Here is a 23,569-nt window from a genome sequence, read left to right on the forward strand (position 1 = left end):
ACATAAGGAAGAATTTCTTTACTGTCCAAGCCCCCAAGGTCTGGAACAGCCTGCCAGCGGAGGTGGTTCAAGCACCTACATTGAACACCTTCAAGAGTAAATTGGATGCTTATCTTGCTGGGATCCTATGACCCCAGCTGACTTCCTGCCCTTTGGGCAGGGGGCTGGACTCGATGATCTCCCAAGGTCCCTTCCAGCCCTAATGTCTATGAAATCTATGAAATCTTACACCTGCACCTCCAGAAATGTAATATATCTCATCCAGTGCACAAAATGCCCTTGTGACAAGTATGTAGGAGAGACTGAACATGAACTGCGTGCCAGAATGAACATGCACTGTAAATCTATCAAAGACAAGTATACCCAGTTACCTGTGGGGACACATTTCTCACAGGAAAACCACTCTCTCTCCAATCTCTCAGTTCTGATCCTCAAAGGGAATTTACAAAATGCCATTCATAGATAAGCCTATGAACTTCATGTCATCAACCTACTGGATACAAAAAATCATGGAGTAAATATAGCCTTTGGTTTTATGATACATTTTAACCTGCTAACATCTGACTTCCCAGGTAAACCCTCCAGTTCTTACCAGCTATCCTCATTCCCTTCCTGGCCACCCTCCTGTCTCCCAGCATTTGGCTACAGTTGAATTCATTCCCCCTCCCCTTCCCCACTCCCTCCCCTCCAGCTGACCACCTCAATTTACATTTTAACTGACTAGCTTTCTTGCATACATACTGGCCTCTGGCTGCTTTATCACCACATCCAGGAAGACTACAGACTATCTGCAGACTCTTCCTCAGCCTGACAAAGGGTGTTAGTTCCTGAAAGCTTGCACAGAAGAATTTTTCCAACTCCTTGAGTTGGTCTAATAAAAGATATTGGATTTACGCAAAGAACCTTGTCTGCCTATGTCCTTAGACCAACAGCTACAACCTACTCCCCTGAAACATTATCTTGATATTTTAATTTTTTTTTTAAATTTAAGGTGGATTTTGGCAAGTTGAATAGGAAATACTGTAAGCATCTACTCATTACTAACCTGTGTTCAGATTTTGTCTAAATTTTGTTAGATTCACAAGTAATCAAAAGAAATGTTTTATTTACATACTATACAAATAGATTATTGCAAATGAGCAAAAGTCTTTGTGAATGTGACATTATACATCGGTGTATTCATGATATATGCGTACTTCTGATCTTCTGACACTCTGAAGTGATCTAATGCTTTCACTTCTGGTTCGCATATTTGACTTCTTAAATAGCCTTCGTGAAAATGATCTACACATGAAAAAATAAATTATTGGATCCAGACATACATTACATGCAGATAGAAACAGTGTCATCTCCTTGCAGTAATACAGAATTTTATGTGCTGAATCATCTAACAGTTTATCGAGATGGCTAAAAGTAAATGGTATTCTACACAAGTGATATGGCAGAAAGCAAGTGAAAAATACAGCCACAACAACTCTTATGCTCTGGTTGTGTTTTCGCTTTCTGCTGGATGAACTAATAAATTGCTTGCTTGATTTATATATGTACCTGGATATTGCAATATAACATCCTATTAACACAATTAGCACGACAACAAACATGCAGGTGTTGATGTAAATGACAGCCCTGTGCCATTTTACTCCCAAGGGAGATTTGAGTTTTATGCAGTCATCTATATTTTTCTTCGTTGGGTAACCATTTGTAAGAATTAGATTTGGTAAGGCTAGGAAAGCCATGGCAACCCAAACGCAAGCAGACAAGATCTTTGTGAAAGTAATGCTGTACATTCTGGAGTCTCCAAATGGCTTTACCACTTTCAAATACCGGTCAATACTGATAAGTCCAAGAAACACAATTGTGGTGTACATGTTCGCATAAAACAAAACTGAGGTATAACGGCACAGAAAAAAGTTGAAGTGCCATGGTCCCAGCTGTGAGTCCTTAATGATTTTAAAGGGAAATGTCAGTGTCATAAGGAGGTCTGCAATCACAATGTTTTTGAGGTAAAAAATAAAACTTGTTTTATTCCTGATGTGGAAAAAAATCCATACTGCTAGGCCATTCAGTAAGATGCTTGCCAGGAAGATGATGAGGTAAAGCACAGGCAAAACAATAGTTGTAAATTCATTGAATGTGGAATTCCCGTGTAGACCTGGTGTGTAATTAGCTGTAACATTCTTGTGGTCCAGATGATAATCTGTAGGAAACATAGAAAGAAATAATTTAAGTGAAGGGTTACTATTTGTATAAATAATCATAGTTATTTTTTACAACTTGTCACAGTACTATCTTTGATTGAACCCAAATGACTTTCAGATTAACTAGTTCAGAAAACTGGAGCTTGTTGAATTTTAAAAATATATGTACCTAGTACTTGTTAGCTACATTATATTGCTGTTGGAATGTAGACACATTTTTGTTATTACATTGAGGGAGGGAAATGTTTGTGTGCAGAAGGTAGGATGAATATCAATAAAATGAATTATGCATTTTGAGTGCCTCTTTTTTGGTAACGAGAATATTTATTTTAAGAATGCTTTGGTGTTTGCAAAAATCCTTGCATCCCTATTGCCTCATAATTGGTAGGGATCCCAAACATCCCATTCAGTATCATTGCATATACAACTGAAGCAGAGAGGTTAAGATTTCAGTCAGTCCCAAGGAGATGGACTCCCAGGCTTGATATGATGCATCTCAGCATCATGTGCAGCTGGGGGCTGACCTGTGCAAGATAGCTTGGCTAGAAGGTTATCTTTTTTTTTTCTGTCCTGGCAGATGGCTGTTATACCACTGCTTTTCTATGTTATAGAGAGAACTTGGCATCACAGCCCCCATCACAAGGGGGGTAGTACTTTTCTTTTCTTTGCAATGTTACAGCTAGAGATGATTTTCTTTTAGAACCAGGCAAGGGGTTAGAAGATCAAGTCCTAAGTCACTTGCCCAGCTGACAGGACACTGAGTAGAGGCTAAAGTTGGAATGGAGGTATTTCTGCTCTATCAAGTGCTCTCACATCTTGCTCTTCTTGATTTTTTTTTTTTCTTTTTTTAATTATTACCATCAATGAAATGTACTAATACCATCATGTTTTGAGCTAAGCTATTTTATATGAAGGACTTTTAAAGATAATTTTCCCCAAGCTGTAAGCTTTTGTTTCTTACTAAGAAGCCACTATATTAAATGTTTCTCTAATAGTTTAGGAGAAATTCGTTGCTTGTCATGCTCTCAAAATTCAGAGAAGAGTTTTCTCATGTAAGAAATGTGATTGCTGAACTTCTATTACCCTTCTGAGGGTTTATCAAACAAATTTTAAATTTTCAGACACGTTGTTATAATTGTTCTTACATTACTTGGGTCCCTGTCACACTTGGGGTGTCATTAACCAGTTAATTGCATCTTAAGTTGCAACCTGGCCATAAGTTAAAGCAATTAATGACATCATAAAAAAGGAATAAGCCACAAAGTTATTCCACAAAAAGTGTATAATTTTGTGGCCAGTTCCCATGATGCCAATAAATGGATTTTTTATAACATTGCATTATTTTCAGCTAAGAAATCCACAGTGATGATTCTGAAATAACGTTGTATTCCTAAATAGATTCTGGTGGTAAGTTTGAATTGAGAGAGAATTTTAGTGCATCTGCCCCTGCAATTTAATTTTATCTAGGCAAAATGAATACATTGAGGCATGAGATGGGGAATAAACAAACCAGGACATACTAATTTTCATGCTGAAAGTATATTTCCTGAGTGGTAGACAAGGTTCTTTGGGTAATCCCATATCTTTTATTAGGCCAACTCAAAAAGTTGGAAAAATTCTTCTTAGCAAGCTTTTGGGCACAAACACCCTTTGTCAGGCTGATGAAGCATCTGCAGATGGTCTGTCTTCCTGGATGGAGTGGTAAAGCAGCTAGAGGCTGGTACATATGCACGTAGGCCAGTCAGTAAAAACGTAAATTGAGGTGATCGGTAGGTGAGAGACAGGTTGGGGGGAGGAAGGAGGGGGAAAGAAGGGGAAATTTAATGTAGCTGTAGCCAAAGGCTGGGAGAAAGGAGGGGGGTGGGGAAGGGAATGAGGATAGCTGGTAAAAAGTGGAGGGTTTACTTGGGAAATCAGATGTTAGGCAGGTTATAATGTGCCATAAATGTAATGTCTATAGTTCCAAGATTTTTTGTGTTCAGTAGATTGAGGAAGTGGAGTTGATTGACGAGGGGTGTTTGTGCCCAAAAGCTTGCTAAGAACATTTTTTCCAACTATTTGTGTCAGTCTAATAAAAGAGATCAGATTTACCCAACAAACTTTTTTTTTGTCTATGCTCTTAGACCAACATGACTACAACTTACACCCCTGTTTCCTGAGTAAACATTTATGGCAGGGCAATTTGGAGGAACTCTGTCTAGCCAATGATGGCACAAAAATTAAGCCTCTGTGATATGGTATGCTGAACCTGCAGAATTCTTATATGTCCCTGAGTTGCGTAGAGAGAATCAATCTCTTTATGCTGCACTTTTGTCTTTCAGGGCTCATGTAGGACAGGATGCGTATGGATGGGTTCTTTTAGCTCAAGGATTATAATAGTTGTGCAAGCCTGTGGGTTTTGGGGGTGGAGAATGGCTTGGCAACCATATAAAGGACTTGTTTGAAAGCAAGCAACATATAGTCAGCCAGTTAGCAAAGAATCTCTTTGTCGATTAGATGCAGTATACTATTGCCATGTTTAGTGAACTTGTGGCCTTGTTTTTGCTTTAATATTACAGTAAACATTTTACATTGCTTTGGAGATTCATTGCATTGCTCTTTGGAGAGTCCAAGTACTGTATTAACTTTTGTCCGTGAAGACCATATGCCTATCAGACAGATAAAGGGGCATTATTTCTTCCATGTTACTGATTGGGAAAGAGAAACTGAAGTGCAGAGGGCTCCGTTCTTTGTTCTGCTTTGGTCCTTCTTTTCCACTTTACTGGAACAGTGAGGCCATAAAGCAAGCAAAACCTATGGACGGGAAGAAGGCTCAAAAATGTGAGCATACTATCACTTCCTCTTTCCATAAAAAAAAAGTCTCTAAAACATAGGATTGTGGGCAACCAGAGATGAAGTAAACACTTCAGAAGCAAAAGCAGCCAGACATTAACTTTTAGCCACTTCTGTTACTTGCCTACATCAATGCTGTTGGGAGCCAGAGTACAGAGTTGATTTGGGCAGTTAAGTCATGTCTACTGGGTCCAGTGCTGTGCCACGTGCAGATACCTGTGTTAATTTGTCTTAGCAGGATCAGTTAGGCAGGGCAGAGCATTGTGCTAAGGCATTTAATGTTTCTTGTTATATCTGAGACAGCTGGAATATGGCACTGCATTTTTCTGTGTAGACTTACCCCAACGAACAGAATACATGTTCATCCGGGGGGCGGGGGCAAATCTTGGACCAGGTTCTGCCACTTTATACTAGTCTACATGTACTGAACTTCTGGTGTTATGAGTGCAGACCAGTTTTATGTGCCAAGCCTTTCTGTTCTGTTATGCATATAGATCAGTTTCTGATCACTTATACCCAAAAAAGTGTAATGCCTACCTGACCTAGGTGATATGCCTCAAATCATTCACAGAAAGTGGCAAAATGCAGTTTCCTATGCTTCCCTCCCTTCCCCACCTCTCTGCACCTCTGACTTTGCAATTCTTTAATATGTGCTATAAAAGATCAATATGGGTCTTTTTTTCCCAGTTATTTGCTGAGAAAATTAAGTGTCTTAAGTGATGCTTTGCTGAATTCTGGTTAAATGACTTGCTTTTAAGTGTTGCTGTTGATAATAAATACACCCAAACAGGGAGCACCATAAACTTTTCTCAATTAATGCATACTTCACAGAACTGTTTTGTATTTACCTGATAGTTTCTTGTATGACGCATTGAACCCCATTCTTCTTGTTGCTTTTGACTTTCCGCTGAAATGGTTTTCAGGAGGCACACTGGCAACAAGGAACCTGGAGATTAGCCTGGGCTGTACTACCCTCAACTTCTGAAAAATACAGGAAATGTGTGTGGGGTTTTTTTTTTTTTTATTTAAACTGAGAATAAACAGAAACTTTAGTATAACGATGCCATCATGCAGCAGTTCAGAAAGACAGTGATCACAGAATGCTAACAGCTGAAGACCGCATAAGAATGTTTTCACTTAAACATTCACTAGTTCTTTACTTCTAGGAATGTAGGAATATATGGAACTGGGATGAATCTCCTGGGTTATCAAGTCTGTTCCCTTGCTGTCACAGACAATGTCATCATGTAATCCTCTCTATACATTTTCAGGATCTACCATAAAACTTCTTTGCTCCCACTACTCCCATTGGAAAGCTGGTACATCCTCTCACTGTTTTGACTGTTAGAAACTCTCTTCTGGTTTTGAGCCGAAATTTATTTATGTTCAGTTACTGTCCATTTTTTTCTTTTGCCAACTTTGTACTCTGGCTTATGTAACCTTTCTTCCTCTATTTTGTTTACGGAGAAGTGCACTATTTAGGAGTAGTCATATCTGTTCTCAGCCATTGTTTTGCTAGTGTAAACAAGCAGTTTAGTCTTAAGTCTTCACATCTAAAACAGGTTCACTGTTTCCTTGATCATCTTAATAGCCCTTCCCTGCACCTGTATAATTGTGAGAGTGATGATTAGAGCTTTGTACCATGTTCCTGACAAAGTTTTATCATGGCCTTATTTTCTGGTACCATTACTTCCCTGCTTCAACTGAAAATAGCATACCTAATGTGTCCTAGGTTTTCATTTGCCTTTTTTTGTGAACTTATCACTTTGGCTTATAGGGACCCTCCTGTGTTCAGCCTGTGTATCCTAGGTCTTCACTAGTTGCAGTTGGTCAGTGAAATTTTTGTTGTACCCCTAAGAACTTACACTAATGAATTTTACTCCATTTCAATTCTTCTAGTTCTCAAAATCATCTAAATTTTCCTCTGTAGTATTCTAGTGCTCCTACTTACTGACAATATTTTCCAACTTCATCTGATCCTGATGACAGTATTAAATAAGATCAATTCTAAGACCAGTACTTAAACTCCACTAGCAACCACCTTCCAGTTCAGTAGTTTCCCTTTCAGCACTACCTAGTGTTCTCTCCTGCAGCTAGTTTCTAAGTCTCCTTACATTTCTTATTTTAATCCTTATCTTCTCTAATTTTCTATTCTAGTACCAGATCATATGTTTTAAGTGCAATCTAGATAGATTAGTCTTATCCCATTTTCCCCATCTACAAAGTCCAGGTTTTTATTTAAATAAAGTCCATTATCTACATTTGTTAAAAGGGACATGAAACATGAGTTTACCTCCGTTTACTTAAGTGATCTTTCCTAAAACCTTGCATGCAACAACATTAAACTAATGGGCTAGGGATGGAAATTACACACAAACTGGTATAACTGATCAGATACCAGTTCAAAGCTGTAACACAACAGAAGTTCAGTGCATATAAACCGCTTTCAAAATGGCTGAAATCAGATAAAGTTGGATGGATGTAGTAGTATCAGATTTAGCTGATTTAGGTTGAATCAGATTATTGAACTTCTTTCCCAGATCATGAGGCTATAGTTGCCCTGATTTACTCCACCCCCCCTTTTTTTTTTATACTTTATTAATGGATCCAACTTACCAAATAACAGATTTAACATTCAAGGTAGATTCACTCCCCTAAAACATGACTTTTTTCAGTTCTTGGAGGTAGGTAACAAATTTCATATCTCTAGCCCTGAATTCCAACTCCACCACTTGTTTAAAAGTTCTGTATGAGGGTATGGATTAATTTACAAATGGTAGCTAGACTTAACTACCTCATTTTGCTTAGTCATCATGTACTAAATATTAAAATGCAGTTTGTTGCTAGCCTAATGACTCTTTTCCTTTCTTAGGGGCAGCCACTGCAACAGAGCAGCTTCTTTAAGATACAGTAATTGGCTTTCTACCGAGCTCTTGTTGGTAGAATATCTGTCTTCTCAGTGTCAGAATTCTCATGGGCTAGCTTAAGTTGTTGTACCTGAGTCACTGGCTTCATTAATTATGTTTTATCCCTGCTGATTGAATAAATAAATATGTGCTCCTCCCCCTCCCACAGAAGTTGCATTGTGCCAAAACAAACCAAAAGAAAACGAGCATGAAACTTAAAAAATCTGCAATAATTTGTATGTTAAGTGACTGCATAAAGAATTCACACTGTACTATATATAAAATAAAAAGGTATGCTGTGGTTGTGCATTCAACTTTTGAATTAAAAATAAAGATACATCACTTAAGATGCGTCTTTACAATTTTAAATTCAAGAGTTGAATGCATAACCACAGCATACATTTGTGATTTTATATGTAGTACACTGTGTGTAAATTCTTTATGAAGTCACTTTAACGTATGAAGTATTGCAGATTTTTAAGTTTCTTGCTCATTTTCTTTTGGTTTGTTTTGGCAGCTATACACTACAAAATCCACATCATACTGTTTTGACACTGAACGTGATGATATATGCATCCAAGATGAATTAGCAAAAAAAAAAAAAAAAGTCTCCACAAATTGTAGTGTAGGATAATTATTGTTTTGTTTACTAGAGTATGCAGGTGTAATAGACTCTACCCTCTTGGGTCTTTTTGCCTACGGTACAATAGGAAATCATAACAAGACAACATTTTAGTATTTAGAAGTAATGACTGCAGTGTCTGCCTCTCATGTTGAAATGATTCTTGAAATCAGTGACACTCCCAACCCCAGTCTTGCCTGTTTTTGATGTAATTCAGAATAACACTGGTTTTTTGCATGTTTTTCACCCTTTACCATGAACTTCTGGTAAATATATTTTAAACTACCACTACATGGTAGTAAAGAAGATACTACCTCCCTCCACCCCCCGCCATGTTTTAGGTGTTTGTAGTCTGCATTTTAAATGAATTCTTAATATCTGGGACGATATGTTCAAGTAAAAATTGAGGTCTAGATTGGAGTATTAAATGAAAAGAGATTACATGGTGGGCAAGCATTCTAGGTTTGTTCTAGGGCACATAGATGACAACCCAAATAATTCTAGGGTCCAAGGGAACATTACTACTGACAAGATGTTTACTGTTAATCTATCACTACTGTCCTTAGTCCAGTAGGCTCTCAGATAGAAAGTATAGATAATCTTGTATGAAGTTTTTATGATTTCTGAATGGTGTCATCATTTGTACACTAATGAAGTACTAAATGCATGGCTTTCTAAATTTCCCTTAGAAAGGAAAGGCTCCTCTTGTGGTTTTTCAAAGGCTCTTTGCTTTGCTTTCCAAAGATCATGTATAAGCCAAAGAAGAATATTAATTTTTTCATGGGCATTAGGGTTGGAAGGGACCTCGGGAGATCATCGAGTCCAGCCCCCCGCCCAAAGGGCAGGAAGTCAGCTGGGGTCATAGGATCCCAGCAAGATACGCATCTAATTTACTCTTGAAGGTGTTCAGAGTAGGTGCTTGAACCACCTCCGATGGCAGGCTGTTCCAGACTTTGGGGGCTCGGACAGTAAAGAAATTCTTCCTTATGTCCAGCCTAAAACGGTCTTGCAGTAGTTTATGACCATTCAACCTCGTCATCCTTTGGGGCACTCTGGTGAACAAATGTTCCCCCAGATCCAGGTGGTCACCCCTGATAAACTTATAGGTGGCCATCAGATCACCCCTGAGCCTGCGCTTTTCCAAGCTAAAGAGCCCCATGGCTCTCAGCCTGTCATCTTAAGGTCTGTTTTCCTGACCTCTGATCATGCGCATGGCTCTTCTCTGGACTCTCTCTTAAGATTCTAAGTGGCTGGAAACTGTCCGGTGTCATGCCTCGGGCCATATTGTGACTAAGAGAAAGAAAAAACCTCCCAGGCAAAGCACTATCTCCATCTCTCCTGCCATGTCTTAGTGAAATAATATTTAGGAGGGGTTCAGTGTGGAATAATATGGGTCCCTGTCTGGGCTTTACTCACGGTACCACTGAAGCTTTCATGGGCCTCTGCCATCCCTACACCCTAGCCATTCGCCAACCACTGATGATGATGTTTAACTGTTGATGCTGGCTGCAATGTGCTCAGCCCTAATTCCTGTGGTGTTTTGTTCTCTTTAGGTGTAATTCCGTTATCCAAAATTGCTCTCCTTTCTCCCGGCAGATCAGTGAGGATTCCTGCGTCCTTTTTTGCTAGACTTGCATCTCTGGTCTTTTTACTTCTTTTGCAGTTATGTAAGAAATAAAGAAAATATTGCTACTAAACACAAATTTGTGACATTCTCTATTTTAGGCATTTTCTAACTATCTATGATGTATAGAACCTAGTGGCTCTTTCTCTCTTTTATTCTTAATTGAAATAGACCCACTCCAGGGTCCTGCCTTCCCCAACGCTCCTATTCCGGGTGAGACTCTAGCTGCTGGGAGCCTGCTTCCCTGCCTCCTCTTTCTCTGGTACCCTCAGTGCCTTTTAAATCTCCTGCAGTGGATCACCAGCCTGATGTCACAGCCATGCACCACCCATCTGAGCCCAGAGAAAACTCATAAAGTTGCATGGCGGCACCGTGCATGGTTCCTGCATGGGTTTCTGTTCAGGTTAGTACTGAGCCCCTCCTCCTGACTGGGGTTTTCTCCAGACCAGGTTGGAGCGGGCTCCGGTGGTTTGGGCAACAGATTGAACTGCAGGCTTGAGCCACCACACTGGTAACACCTTCAGGATAAATTCCTGGTTTGGAGAATTATTTATTAGAACCAAACTTTATGCTGCTTCTGTTATTTGCTGCCTCTCTTTGGACAGGGTATGGATCCTTAACTGGGTCCTCAGAGAACTAGCAACAATAACTTTAAATGCCACACAAGAAATAGACAGAATGCTGGCTTTTTACTTTTATTATATCAGATATTTATACATGAGGAAGAGCAGAGAATTACCCCTGAAGAGCAAGGAACATGGTCTCCTTTTTACAGGAAGCCATTTATTGACACATGTTTTGAATATCAGTGTCCTTGCTTCCTCAATTTGTTGAATAAACTGTTGTTGCATGAGGATGCTTCTTAGATTTCCCTCAATTTATTCTTTTAATTGCATTCTCTCTGCTTCTTGGTAAAGACAGCCAAATGGCAGGCCAGGATTTACTTTAAGCAGAGGTAGAAGCACCAACCCTACAATTTAAATTCTTAAGCTCCTCCTCATTTTGGACCAAATTCTAATATCTTTACTTTTGTTGGGATACTGTATTCCAATGTCCTATCAGTGTGGCTATTCACATTGCAGCTTAGTCATGGTCTGTTGCCTTAGTTAGACCAGTGGCTCTCAACCTTTCTGGACTCCAGGCACTCCTCCCTAACTTCTGTGAACTGTGTAGCACCCAATTTCAAAAACTAATTCATATATTGCAGTGTATATCTCCTTGCAGTGGGATGGGGGACTGTCCAGCCTGAGCCTGAACACTGGGGGATTATCCAACCTGAATGTGGCTTATTTACGTATGTCCCTGTCAGACCTTACTTTGTAATGTGAACAAATGTTGATTGACTTAGTGCCATTTGGCTTAGTGGAACAGTTAGATGGTAAGGCAAAAACCTGTTCGGACTGCGCCTTATTTGCCTAGCTGGGACTTGCCACTAGAGGCTTGTGGAGCAGGAACAGGATTAGGCCCTAGAGATGGGACTAGTCTTGCTACTTCTGCCGGGCAGAGCAAGTGCTGCAGGCCTGGCGCCTCCTGATGCCCCTTGGACTGACTCTGCTTCCAGCTCTAGCAAGCCAGTTTGAGGGGGAGGGAGGGAATAGAGAGGGAGGAAACACCTCCCTGATGATGCTCACGCTGACTGCTCTTAGCTTGGCTCCAGGAGCAGAGCCTGTAGTTGAAGGGGAGGGACAACTCGGGCAACTGTTTTAATAAGATGACCAAGCTCTGCTTTAAAACTAGATTGGTTTCCTGTCCATATTATTCCTAATGGGAAACTGCTTCAGAAGCTGACAGAAGCCTTCTAATTTCCTCCTTCCCTTCATGTGTTTAAATTACCTCTTTTTTGTCCAGGATAATAGTCTACATTTTTGCACTGAGGTAACTGACACCTTTTAGACTAGAAGCAGCCAAATAGCTGTTTACGTACTGATTCAACATAGACAGCCACTTTTATCATGCTAGGGACTTTCCTATAAACCACAGATTTATGATAGTCTTACCTATTTCTTCCTACTTTTCCCACCCAGCCAGACCCAGAGCATGGGTGTAGCTGAGAGGGGAATTGAAAGCTGGGGAGGACTGGGCCAGATCTGTGGGTCTGGCTAACCAGGGAAAGCACGACAGTTGTAATAGAGCAGCAGGGTTCATTACCACCTTTTGTTGCGCAACAAAGGCTATCAAAGTCTATTTGCTCAGTAGTTGTGCTACCATAAAAAAATTAATGGCAGTACAAATGAGACATTGGGCAGTGTCTGTTTCCATCCTAATAAGTGATCTTCAGTTAAGTGTGAGTATGTGGAGGTAAACCAATCCCTTTGTAGTATGAGCAGCTGTACTGCATGGACCTGTCTGAGTTACTATTCCTTCACTTTTCTGTATTTCTTAGTGTTTATTCTTAGGACTATGGGGGAACATTGCCATGGCTTTTTGGTGACGAATTCTGAACCACTCTGATTCTCTCCCAGTGAACTGTGGGAAAACTTGTTTGTCGTTCTGTGGGCAGGTTCTGGAGGACAGTCAACACTCAAGTAACTTGGCCTGTTTCCTCACTGCAAAGTGTAAAAAGAGTTGCCAGCTCAAGACGGTTCAGAACCTGTGCTCTAATTGTACCAGGTAGCCCCTACCTTGCATTAGAAGTATCACTAAACTTGCCTCAGAAGGAAGATTTTGTCTATGGATGGATGCAGAATTAAGAGTTGCACCCAGCTATGGGAACCCTGCAGTATAGCCATGCTGTTACATTGACCTCCTCCCTTGGAGCTTTACTACTGCGGTAGTTGAGAAGCCAAATAAATCTAACTGTGCTAGGTGCTGTATGAACGTATGCTAAAAAGATAATCCCAGTCACAAAACAGCTTTTCTCTTTAGAGTTTTAAAGTAATGGTTCAAAAGTATGTCTACTAAGTGAGAGCACATCTTTGGAGTTGGACAGTTCTGAGATAATTCTGAATTCTCTCTAAGTGAAATCTCCTCATCAGTCTTCTGCAGAGATGATGCAGCATCCTGTGAAATCTTGTCAAGCTAATGGGTGTTAATCAAGACAGGCAAGGCAATTGTAATAACATATGTTACTTAATAAAGAGGGTTGGGTTGATGAACAACCCTCTTGGGTTATCTCAGAGTCAAACTTATTGTATCTCTGGACTTGGAAAAACCTCACGGTGATGACATAGTCCATCTCACAGGAAATATCAGATCCTGAGAGGAAAATTTGTACTCCCTTGAAATTCGTATTACTGTTCCATGTATTGTTTTCCTTTGGCGTGGGGAAACAAACTCTCCCCTTTCTTTTTTCCCTCTAGCAAAGACCTCTAGGTTTTGCAAAATCTTATCAAATTGGTGATGGCTTCATTAACTCTGAGAAGTCACTTTTTTGTTGCCTGTAAATACTGTTTCTGTTATGAAAAAGACTGACCCCTAAATATGTCTCATTGCTTGTTCCAGTTAGCCATTTTTTCTTTTCTCCAATCAGTTTTATCCAGCTGGGTGTGTCTTAGCTCTTGCTTTTTTAAATTTGTATTTGTTTACAGTGTCTTAGTAATTTGCACTGGGGAAGCTCAGAAACACCCAGATGGTCTGTTTTTCCTTACTTGTTCAGGCAGGTGTGACATTTAAGGTACAGTAAAAGCTATATCTTTACTCAGTTAGAAATATAATGCAGTAGTTAGCACTTCTGTGGTTTATATGCTTGCTTGCCTTGTGTGGGGTTTTTTTTTGCCATCCATTAAAATAAAAAGATGGCAGTTGCAATGCATGTAGGTTAAATACATATTGTTACATAGATGATGCAACCTTTTGCCTCTAATGTTGATAGACTGGTTTATATTCATGATTGATAAAACCTTAGATGATAATTAAATCACAGGTTACATGATACAATTATACAGGGAGAAACTGGATGACTATATGGAATTTCTGATGAGTAGAACATTGGGTTCCTTGACCTGTTTAGATGTAGAAGGGGGAAAAGTTTAGAAATTGTATTACTCCTTTTACTCTGGTTGCTATTATATTGCTTCTTTGTCTTTCCCAAACGCAGTTGCTTATTTTAGATTATGATTCTGAAATCTTTAAGTTTATAAACCTCCCCCCCACCCCACAACTAAGATATGTTTATAGTAAAGTGTAATGTTGTTGATATGACTTTTTGCCAGTTAATCAGTCATCACCATAAACTTTGGTAAAGAGCTGAATTAAGAACTTAAATAATGGAAATGTGAGACTGTATATTACATTTACTGTTGTCTAATTGAAATTATTTCTTATTTAAAATAACCTATTCCTTACATGCTATTTATTGGAAAACACTAATATATAAGGTTTTAAGGGGGAAAAACAGCCTTAATTGTATTATAATGGCATATGTATGCCTACAACATCAACAGACAGATAAAAATGTACCAAATCAGTCTTTCCTAACCTATGTCTCTGCCCTTATCTACTGTGCCCCTCTACCAAGACAAACCTTATTCCCACTCTTCCTCTTAATTTTTTCATCTTCTCCCACTTACCTCTTTTTTTCTCCGTGCTACTTTTGTGCATGGAGTGACCTTCTCAGAAGCTGACTAGGCTACCATATTCTTTTTCTTGCTCAGGTCCTTCCCAAAACATCACTATTTCCACACCCGCTACAAGTTGTCTAAATTTATCATGTAAAAATGTATTATATCTGTCAAAATGTTCATGTGTCATGGCTGAGTAAGTGCATGGTTTTATTTCTGCAATCCTTGTTTTCCTTACTCCATGCCTTTCTTGTTTGTTACTTTTATTAGTTGCATTACATTTCACAATACAGTTTGAACTCTTGGAGCAGAGGACATGCCTTTGTAAGAGTCAGCCCACTTTTGAGAGCTGGATAGATAATTATAAAATCTATCCCATTCAGGTATAGTTTGTTGGTTATGGAACTGGCAAAAATATTCCTGTGTAAACAAACAACTGTCTCCTTCACTTAGGATAGTTTTGACTAGATTTAACACTAGACAAAAGCATCAGAGTGCATACTAGATATACAAGTTAGAAAATAGATGCTTAACTAGGGACACAAACCCTGTTTTATTTTTTTATATAGATGTTTTTGGTTTGGGAATTTTTTTGTTTTTGTTTACCACAATCATCACTATTAGAGTCACTATTATATAGCATCCAATCATATTCTGGTACTGGAATGAGCATGTTGGCTAATATCTGTTATATGGTCTAAGTTCTTTGAAATAATGAATATATTGCAATCCAGTTCGGCCCAGTCTGTGTAAAGTTCAGCAGAGTGGTGCAACATAGTTCTGTAAGTGTTAACTTTACTTTTGGTGAGAATACTACCCCACTGGGGACTATTCTTACTTGATAGGTTTTATGTCAATTTTCAGTATAAAAAGAACAGAAAATCTGACCCAGAAAGTAACTTTTTTTTCTTTATGATATGTCTGAACTTGTGTTTCATCACAATATGGAAACAATCTTAGTCATACTTAAAAACAGGAACCACTGCCTGAAGGCAGAAAACATGTTGCCCGCTTGAGTATTTAGTACAAAATCCCCTTCTTGCTCTTCAAGTTCCTCCTCAGTCTTCCCCCAAAATCTAATCTCATCTGTCTGTATGCTTATTTAACACCAAGCTTCATTCACTACCACCACTGAGCTGGTTTTCCTTCCTGTTCAGTCGCATTAATTTTGTAAGAGCCTGTTTGGATACTGAGGGGGCTATAAGTTTTTACTTGTAACTTTTCATATATTGGGCAGGTAAATTGAGTAGTATTTGTAGTACATGTTTTCAACTTTTCTTTTTGTTCACAAAATACTGTCAGCTCAGATTTAACTAAAATCCTTTAAACTGTGTTACAGTGTTAACAATGACTTGCCAAACTGATTGTTTATTGCTGTATCTTCCCACATATTGGTGTTTACTTGTTCTTCTTCCTGGAGCATCTCTTTTAAAGAATCTTCTGTTTCTTTGTTTTCTCCTTGCCTTGTTAAAAAGGACATTCAATTTTTTTTTTTTTTAGAGGCAAATGCTTTTCTTTGCAGAGGTGACATAAAAATGGGTAAAGGTGTGTGTGTGTGTGTGTGTGCATGCATGCACATGGACTTAACCATTAGTTAATGTTTATTAAATTTATTTTCAGAGCCTAATTATTTGTGATTTTTATCTTTCTCCTTGAATCTGCATAACAGCTTATCAGTAGTGATGAGATGTTTTATGAGTTGGCAATACCATGTATATTTCCTGACCGGAAAGTGGAAACTCTTGTAATGAGTTGATTTCATGTTTGCCATGCCGTGTTCTTTTCAGATACAAGTTGCAATCTGTTCCTCACAAGAGGACCTTTTCTGTACATAAAAGGGCAAGTTTAGAAGAGTAAAAGGAGGTCTGTATTATTGTTTGCAGTTCTAGGTTTTGTAGACCTTTTAAGTACATGGTGGCACATTGTCTTTGATTTTTTTTTTGATCAATATATGTGCATAGTTTTACTTTGACCCTTTATCTATTTATTTTTGGTGATGAAATAGATGCATTTCAGAGTATAACTACAGCACAGTCATCTCCTGGAAGACATTCATGTGTAACATCCTTAATCACTGCTGTTTGTGTGATCAGTCTGTTCAGACTAAAGAACTTACTCAGAGTTTCAAAACTGAGCAGACTCAGCAATGCTTCGCAACTTACCCACTCTAGTACTAGCGTAAAGTAGCTTCTAAAAAGATCCATTGTGTAAGCACATCTGTTTTGTGCTTCCTCTGCTGTTACAAATGGTCCCAAGAGAATGCTGCCAACAGATCTGTGGGCCAGCATACCGCCAGATGGTAGCTGGAAGTGTTTTTTCTGAAGCTGGGGACAGCACAGGTGGATGATAGTTGATTGTATTTATTCCTATTTCTCCCCTGAAACTGGTAGGCTGTCTTTAGGTAGTGGGTTCCTTTCAGTTCTTTGATGGCTTCAGTGCAGAGATGAGGAATTGCTTAGGAGACTACTCTCCCCTTTTCTTGAAAATGCTATTAGCTATATCACTAGTCATGTCTACAGGTTCAGGTACAAGGGGAACCTGGTTGCAGGCTAACAATCATCTTCAGTCATGCTTTGAGAATCTCTTCCACACTTTTGAGAATACCAATCCTAAATGAACCAGCCATCGTAATTCTAAAGCACTCAACTTTCTCAGCAGATCTTTTGTATATAACAGAAGTCTTTGTACTTTTATCAGGAAAATCCTGGCCTTGGGTCCTGGGAATCTCTCTAACTAGGCATTTCTATCCTGTTGATCTGTCCCTGAAATTTCCCACTGTGATCTGCTTTTTTCTTCATTTTTCTTCCTCTGTTGTTCATTTGGCATATTCTGTCAACCTTGAGATTTGTTTGAAATAAGGTTTTTAAAAGATGCTTTTGTGACCCTCTCTGGTTGGTTGGTTGGGTTTTTTTTGTTCGTTTTCCTGATTCCATCACTGGAATAACTTATTTCCTTACCTTTAAATTCTTTTCTTTAGCCCACTATACTTCAGTCAGAGTTAAGAAATGCTAGATGAACAGCTGCTTTCATAATGTTAGTTTTGGCTCTTGTGCATTTGTTCTGTATACAGAATATTGTAGACATTTTTAAAGGAAAAAGTATATGACTAAAGCCTTTATTGTAGTTTGGACACATTGAAGCTGAGGAAAGATTTTCCAGGCAATCTTGATTCAATTTTAAGCAAATGAACTTTGAACCAAAGTTACTTTATTCTGAAATATTTTCTTTGTATGCATTTCTAAATTTTTATTTAAAAGGGAAAAAGTTTGAGCAAAGTCTCATGTGCTACTGTCACACCCTCTCCCTCAAGAAAGCATGGGAGCAGGCTTTTGAACTCCTTTTTTGGGACAGTGTTGTACATCAGTTTTATTTAAGCTACAGGACTTGCTGCATTAAGTATAAATTGGAGAAAGGGATGGGATGCCTGGCTCTGGGTCGTATTCCCTCTTATTATAGCTACTCTGACAGGCATTCTCTGTGTAGTGGCAGCAGCAGCAGCGGTTGCTGATATGGAGATCCCAAACACAGCTTTTAAATGTTCACGCTCGTTGTTCTTTTGGGTTGATGATAATTTTTCCCAAGAAATACAAATAAGAGATTGGGGACTTACCACAGACAAATCAGGGTGGACATCAGTGGGAAAAAGAAAAGATTTTTCTATAAACTGAGAGGTTTTCCTTGTCAAATTTACTCAGGGCTTGTCTATATTATGGTAGTGGTGGGTCTTAGGTAGGATGGGACTGACCATGGCTGGGAAAACCAAGTCATCTCTCCAGTGCACTCAAGACTAAGCACTGGGGACAAACCTGGAGCAACATCATTACTAAACTTCTAGCTCTGGAGAATGGCAGCAGACTTGAATAGGCAGAACATGTTCTGTCTTATCCTCTCTGGGACCCATCAGTGACACAACCTAGAGACGCTTTTTAAAGTCCTAATGTTAGAAGTGGGGTCTTTTCTTGAAAAGCTGTAAGCACTTTTTATAAAGGTGTCTTAGAAAGCTTTAAAAAAAGTAGCTTAAAAAATGTCTCTCTGCTCATTCTCATTAGCTGTTGCTTTTCCTATCAGCAGCTGGTTTGCTATTTCACTTAACTTAGCTGACTTATGAAGGCAGCAGTTGAATAATGTGGAAGATTCCATACAGGCACTTCTTCTCTGTGCTTTGTGATATTATGAATGTCTCATTATCAACCCTCCTCCAACTAAAAATATTTCAAACTGTTATATGAGTATAGTGTATTTAATTCAACTAGGTTAGGTGTCATGGGCTTTGTTACTATAGCTCTCCTCGCATGACTTTGCCTACTGGCTACTTAGGTCAGTCAGGGGCGTCCTTTGTAACTTAAGGGGTAGGGACAGACATTCAAAAAGTCAGAGCCTGAATTGATTCAATCTTTGAAGGTTAGTCTAACCTGCAGAGCTTGAACCAATTTGTCCATCCAACCTCCTCTTGAAAACCCCTAGGGTAGGGGAGAGTAACACCTCCCTTGGAAACCCATTGCAGACCTTGGCCACTCTAACTGTGAAGAAGTTCCTCCTAATGTCTAGTCTAAACCTGCTGTCTGCTAGCTTATGGCCATTATTTCTTGTGACCCCCAGGGGTGCCTTGGTGAGTAGAGCCTCATCAATTCCCTTCTCCGCCCCCATGATGAATTTATAGGCAACCACAAGGTCGCCTCTCAACCTTCTGTTGTGGAGGCCGAAGAGGTCCAGGTGCCTTAGTCTCTCCTCGTAGGGCTTGTCCTGCAAGCCCTTAACTATACGAATGGCCCTCCTCTGGACCCTCTCCAGGTTATCCACATCTCTCTTGAAGTGTGATGCCCAAAACTGCATGCAGTATTTCAACTGCAGTCTGATCAGCGCCTGATAGAGGGTAAGTATCACCCCTCTTCACTTTTAAATCAAGAAATGCAGGCACATGCCTGCAGTGGCTCAGGCTAGAAGCCAGGGGGACTAAAGCAGCCCTCCCTTCCCTTCCACAACACTGAGTGGGGGTGGGGGTGGCACATGGCCAGGCCCTGGCAGGACTGTGATTAGGGACAGGTTTAAACCCCAACCCTGCTTGCACAGTCCTAGGCTTTTCCTGGCTCATTGCTCAAGGGGGAAGGAGTGTTTGTTGCCAGACCTCAGCCCCTGGCTAGCACTCTAAGGCAAAGGGGGAGAGGGAGGGGTTGTGCAGTGCATGCATCTGTTGATGATACTGAGGTTTTCAATCTCCCTGTCCCTGCTGCTTCGTACTGTCTACCACAAACCTGACAGGCAAGCAAGTCCAGCAGGGAGCTGATAACACAAAGATTATCACAGCCCATCAAGAAAACAAAAGCCTCTCTCATTAGCTCAAGCTTTTCTAAAAAATCTTTTCCCCAGGATGGAATGGAGGGAAATTACCAGCTGACCTGGTGATTAGCTCTAAAAAGCGCTAAGCAGACACTGTTCTCTCTGCTTTTGTCCCAGTGAAATTGGATACCCACACACATGTATAGACACCTTTTGGCATTAGTTAGCAGGCTGTGATGTGACTGTGACCAGATGCTGGCTACAGTCTGTGCTCTGTGAGAGGAGAGGGAGGGCAGAGGGGGTTTTCTGTTTGAGAGCCAGGGGTGGGGGCAGGAGGGGAAGGGGAAGCCAGGCAGATGCTGCTGTGCCTGCAGTCTCCAACTCCTCAGCCAGCCTGAGCAGTGATAGTGCTCCAGTGAGGGAGGAGAGGAGCAGGGCCAGCCCTGCTCTCTAGAGCAGACAGCACAGTCCAGCCCAGGGCTGAAAAGCATGCTGGGATGCTGGGGGAGTCTGTTTTAAGTTAAAACAGGAAGTGGTCTGGGACAGATGTTCCATAAACTGGCTTGACCCAACCCAGTTAAGTCTTACAACATTCAACCAGGTTTATTTTAAACCAATTTCAGCCATTTTGAAAATGATTTATGTGCACTGAACTTATGTTCTGTTACAGGTTTAAACCAGTTTCTCATCACTTAACCTGGTTTATATGCAACTTCTGTCCCTAGCCCAAATGGCTTTGCAGGTAATTCTCTTCACAAAATAGAAATTCAAAGTCTTTAGTGAGAGGAAGGAAATTTCCCCAGTTGGCGTGATCACATAATTTTACTAAATGTATTTTTTGTCCTCTGTCTATGTGTATTTTCTTTTTCTGTATGTATTTTTTGGTGCCTGTCACAGTGCACATGGGTGCCCTGCGCCTAAAAGCAGAAATGGCAGGAGAGACCCCTAGTGGTGAGAAGGGGAGGCTCAACTGCCAGTTACCAGGGCAGCACAGGTGCTGGTTGCGGAAATCAAGGGGGTCAGCTGACAGGAAGGGGCAGGGCTTGGCCCCTTCTTAACCCAAGCATAAGACCAGGAGAGCAGTTCCCCTCTGGGGGCCAAGGAGTGGGGAGCTCGGCCAGTACGCAGGGAAAGGGGAAGATAGACTGCAGGAGCATCCCCTGGTTGCGGCTGAGTATTTTCCTGGTAGGGACAGAACATGGATTTTTGACCAGGTGGTTTAGTTTATGTTATAGCCCAGGGGCTTTGTGTTTTGTGTTTACTATTTAACTGGAGGACCGGGTGAGGCTATTAGGGGTGGAGGAGGCCTCATAGGGACACCATGGTAGCATGGGGTTTCCTGGCACTGGAGAGGGGGCAGCAGGGAGCCCCGGAGCGAGAGGGGACAGAGAGTGACTCCAGAAGTAAAGAAGAGGGCCAAGGCATAGGGCAAACCATGTCAAGTACCATCTGCGAGGCTTGGGCTGCGGTGTAGGGGAGGAAAAGGAGCCGCAGGTAGCACCTCCTAACACCGGGCATATAAAGTGGGCAGCCTTCCAGTAAAGAAGATCAAGGCATGGCAGGCGAGTAAACAGGCGGTTAGCCCAAGACTTGAAGGCGGAGCCACCACCAGAAAGGGTCCAGCGCGCTAGACCTGTTACAGTGCCGTACTTAATCCTTTGTACAGGTAGGATCACCTGACTTTCTGGTTTACATGGAGCATCTGGCTGTTGATGTACTGTTCTGTCTTTGTGCTTATATTCATGATGAGATAAAATTCACTTTAGTATACTTCCTCCATTCTGACTCCACTTTACTGATGTAGAAGGAATTTAAAGGATTCAGTGCCTCATGTTACATTGATTTCAGAATGACTTTCTACTTCACTTGTATGTATATTAGGTAGGCTGTTCCAAGCCCAAAGTGCCTGCAGAGCTCTGAGCTTTGGAACAGCCCAGGTGTTGCATGCTAGTGCATGAATGGTTGCCTTGTGCAGGTGTCAAATGAGCTGCCCCCTAAAGGGAAGCTCCAGTAGCCAGGGGGTGTATACTAGGAATGAGACTGCAAGGTGTAGGGAAAAAGCAAACTGTAAGAATAGGAAGAAGTTGGAGGAGGAGGAATACAGACATACAAACAGGCTGTAGGAGGAAGCAAGGCAGTCCAATATTTGATAGTCCCCCCTGTCATATTCCACATCTCTGAGGCAAAAAGATGCTTTCTGTTTCTAAAATCTTAACATGTCAGCCTCTTCCCCACATACCTGTTTCATTTCCTTACTAGCAGACTCCTTTAGCCTTGGAAACCCATTTACTTATAGAAGCAAAGTGATGGCCTACACCCAAACAAGACCACCTCTTCAGCAGGCTACTCCTGTTTCAGCTTCTACACAGCCTCCTGAACTACCTAGGGTGGCATGCTGAAGATTACCAATGGAATAAGTAGCAGGGAGATCGACATTATAAATAAAACTGAAAAAATGAATTCATGTTCTCTGTTAGCTCCAAGACTAAAATGATACAAGAAAATACTTGTTTGGAGTTGTAGTTATAGAGATGTACTAAAGTTGCTCATATAACCTGGTGGGTGCAGTTCTGAACATGTAGTCAGAGGATCAGTGTTTGTAACAAGACTCCAGGTGTAATTTTTTTAGAAGAAGTTCCTAAAACCTCTATCATTGGAAAATAAATCCAGACCTACTAACAACAAGACCAAACACACATCATGGGAAAGTGGTGCTGATGACCAGAGTATACCAGACTATACTGTATAGTAAATCAGTGCTCATTTTTAAAATCTAAAACTGATTTATTGTTACAGTTGAATCTTCCTTGGTAACTGAGTGTCAGATAATTATTAAATGATGTGGGTTTTGACAATATCTTCTGGACTTCCTGAACTTTGATCAAAAGTACAGATCATATGCTTCGTAAGTTGTTTGTTAAAAGCTATGTGGTTCTTCCAGTGAACCTGACAAGTTTTAACATGATTTCAGGGGAGTTTGAAGGAAGGTAGCCCTTATGCTGCACAAGTACATTGAAAAAGGGAGTGAAAGAGATTGAGCTTAAACATTTTCTAATATATTTGACAATTAGTTATTTCTGCTTAATATGAGCTACTTCACATTTAAGAAACAACATTTGTTATTAAGGCTCTGAACTTTTACGTTTGTGGACATACCTTAAGAGAAACTACTAATAGCTTTTTATCTTTTGAAAACAGAAATTACCCTACATTAAATTTTGAATAGATTGAAGAGTAATAAAAGCCTGTTAATGACAAACCTTCAGCCTGTTTCATTAACATGATTTCTAATTTATGATTCTAAGTACTTTTAAACAGCAATATTTTAACCTTCATTCTCCATCTGCTTAACAGTAGTTAAGAACAAGGTGAGTTATACAACAATTTATCAGACCCTTTTAAGATCGTTAAAAATGTACTTACTTGTCATCATTCTTGCTGTCCATTCGTTGCTCTGCCACATCTCCAGAATGCATTAAATTCCTCAGGCATGTGCTTTGTAACTAATTCAGGCATAAAAGTATAACTTTCAATAACGAGAAAGAAAACATCACTGGAAACGAAGATTTCTCACTTTTGCTTGTTCTTTGTGACATTCAGTCAAAGTCGAA

General features: G+C 40.1%; 2 protein-coding genes across 9 annotated transcripts in view; one reads left to right on the forward strand and one right to left on the reverse strand.

Moving 5' to 3' along the window:
- The window catches only part of MED12L (mediator complex subunit 12L), a 315,648-nt gene that overhangs the window by 178,927 nt on the left and 113,152 nt on the right, over positions 1 to 23,569 (forward strand). The gene's annotated exons all lie outside the window — the stretch shown is intronic.
- Positions 1,164 to 23,561, reverse strand: GPR87 (G protein-coupled receptor 87). The gene is made up of 3 exons (XM_090052788.1): positions 23,382 to 23,561; positions 5,879 to 6,011; positions 1,164 to 2,197 (listed from the first exon to the last, which is right to left on the reverse strand). Exons 2-3 carry the CDS (start codon positions 5,910 to 5,912, stop codon positions 1,164 to 1,166), a joined length of 1,068 nt encoding a protein of 355 aa, XP_089908914.1. The 5' UTR covers positions 5,913 to 6,011; positions 23,382 to 23,561.

The sequence above is a fragment of the Crocodylus siamensis genome, chromosome 6 (genome assembly GCF_052110815.1).
Source record: "Crocodylus siamensis isolate JL-2025a chromosome 6, ASM5211081v1, whole genome shotgun sequence".
NCBI classification, from domain to species: domain Eukaryota; kingdom Metazoa; phylum Chordata; order Crocodylia; family Crocodylidae; genus Crocodylus; species Crocodylus siamensis.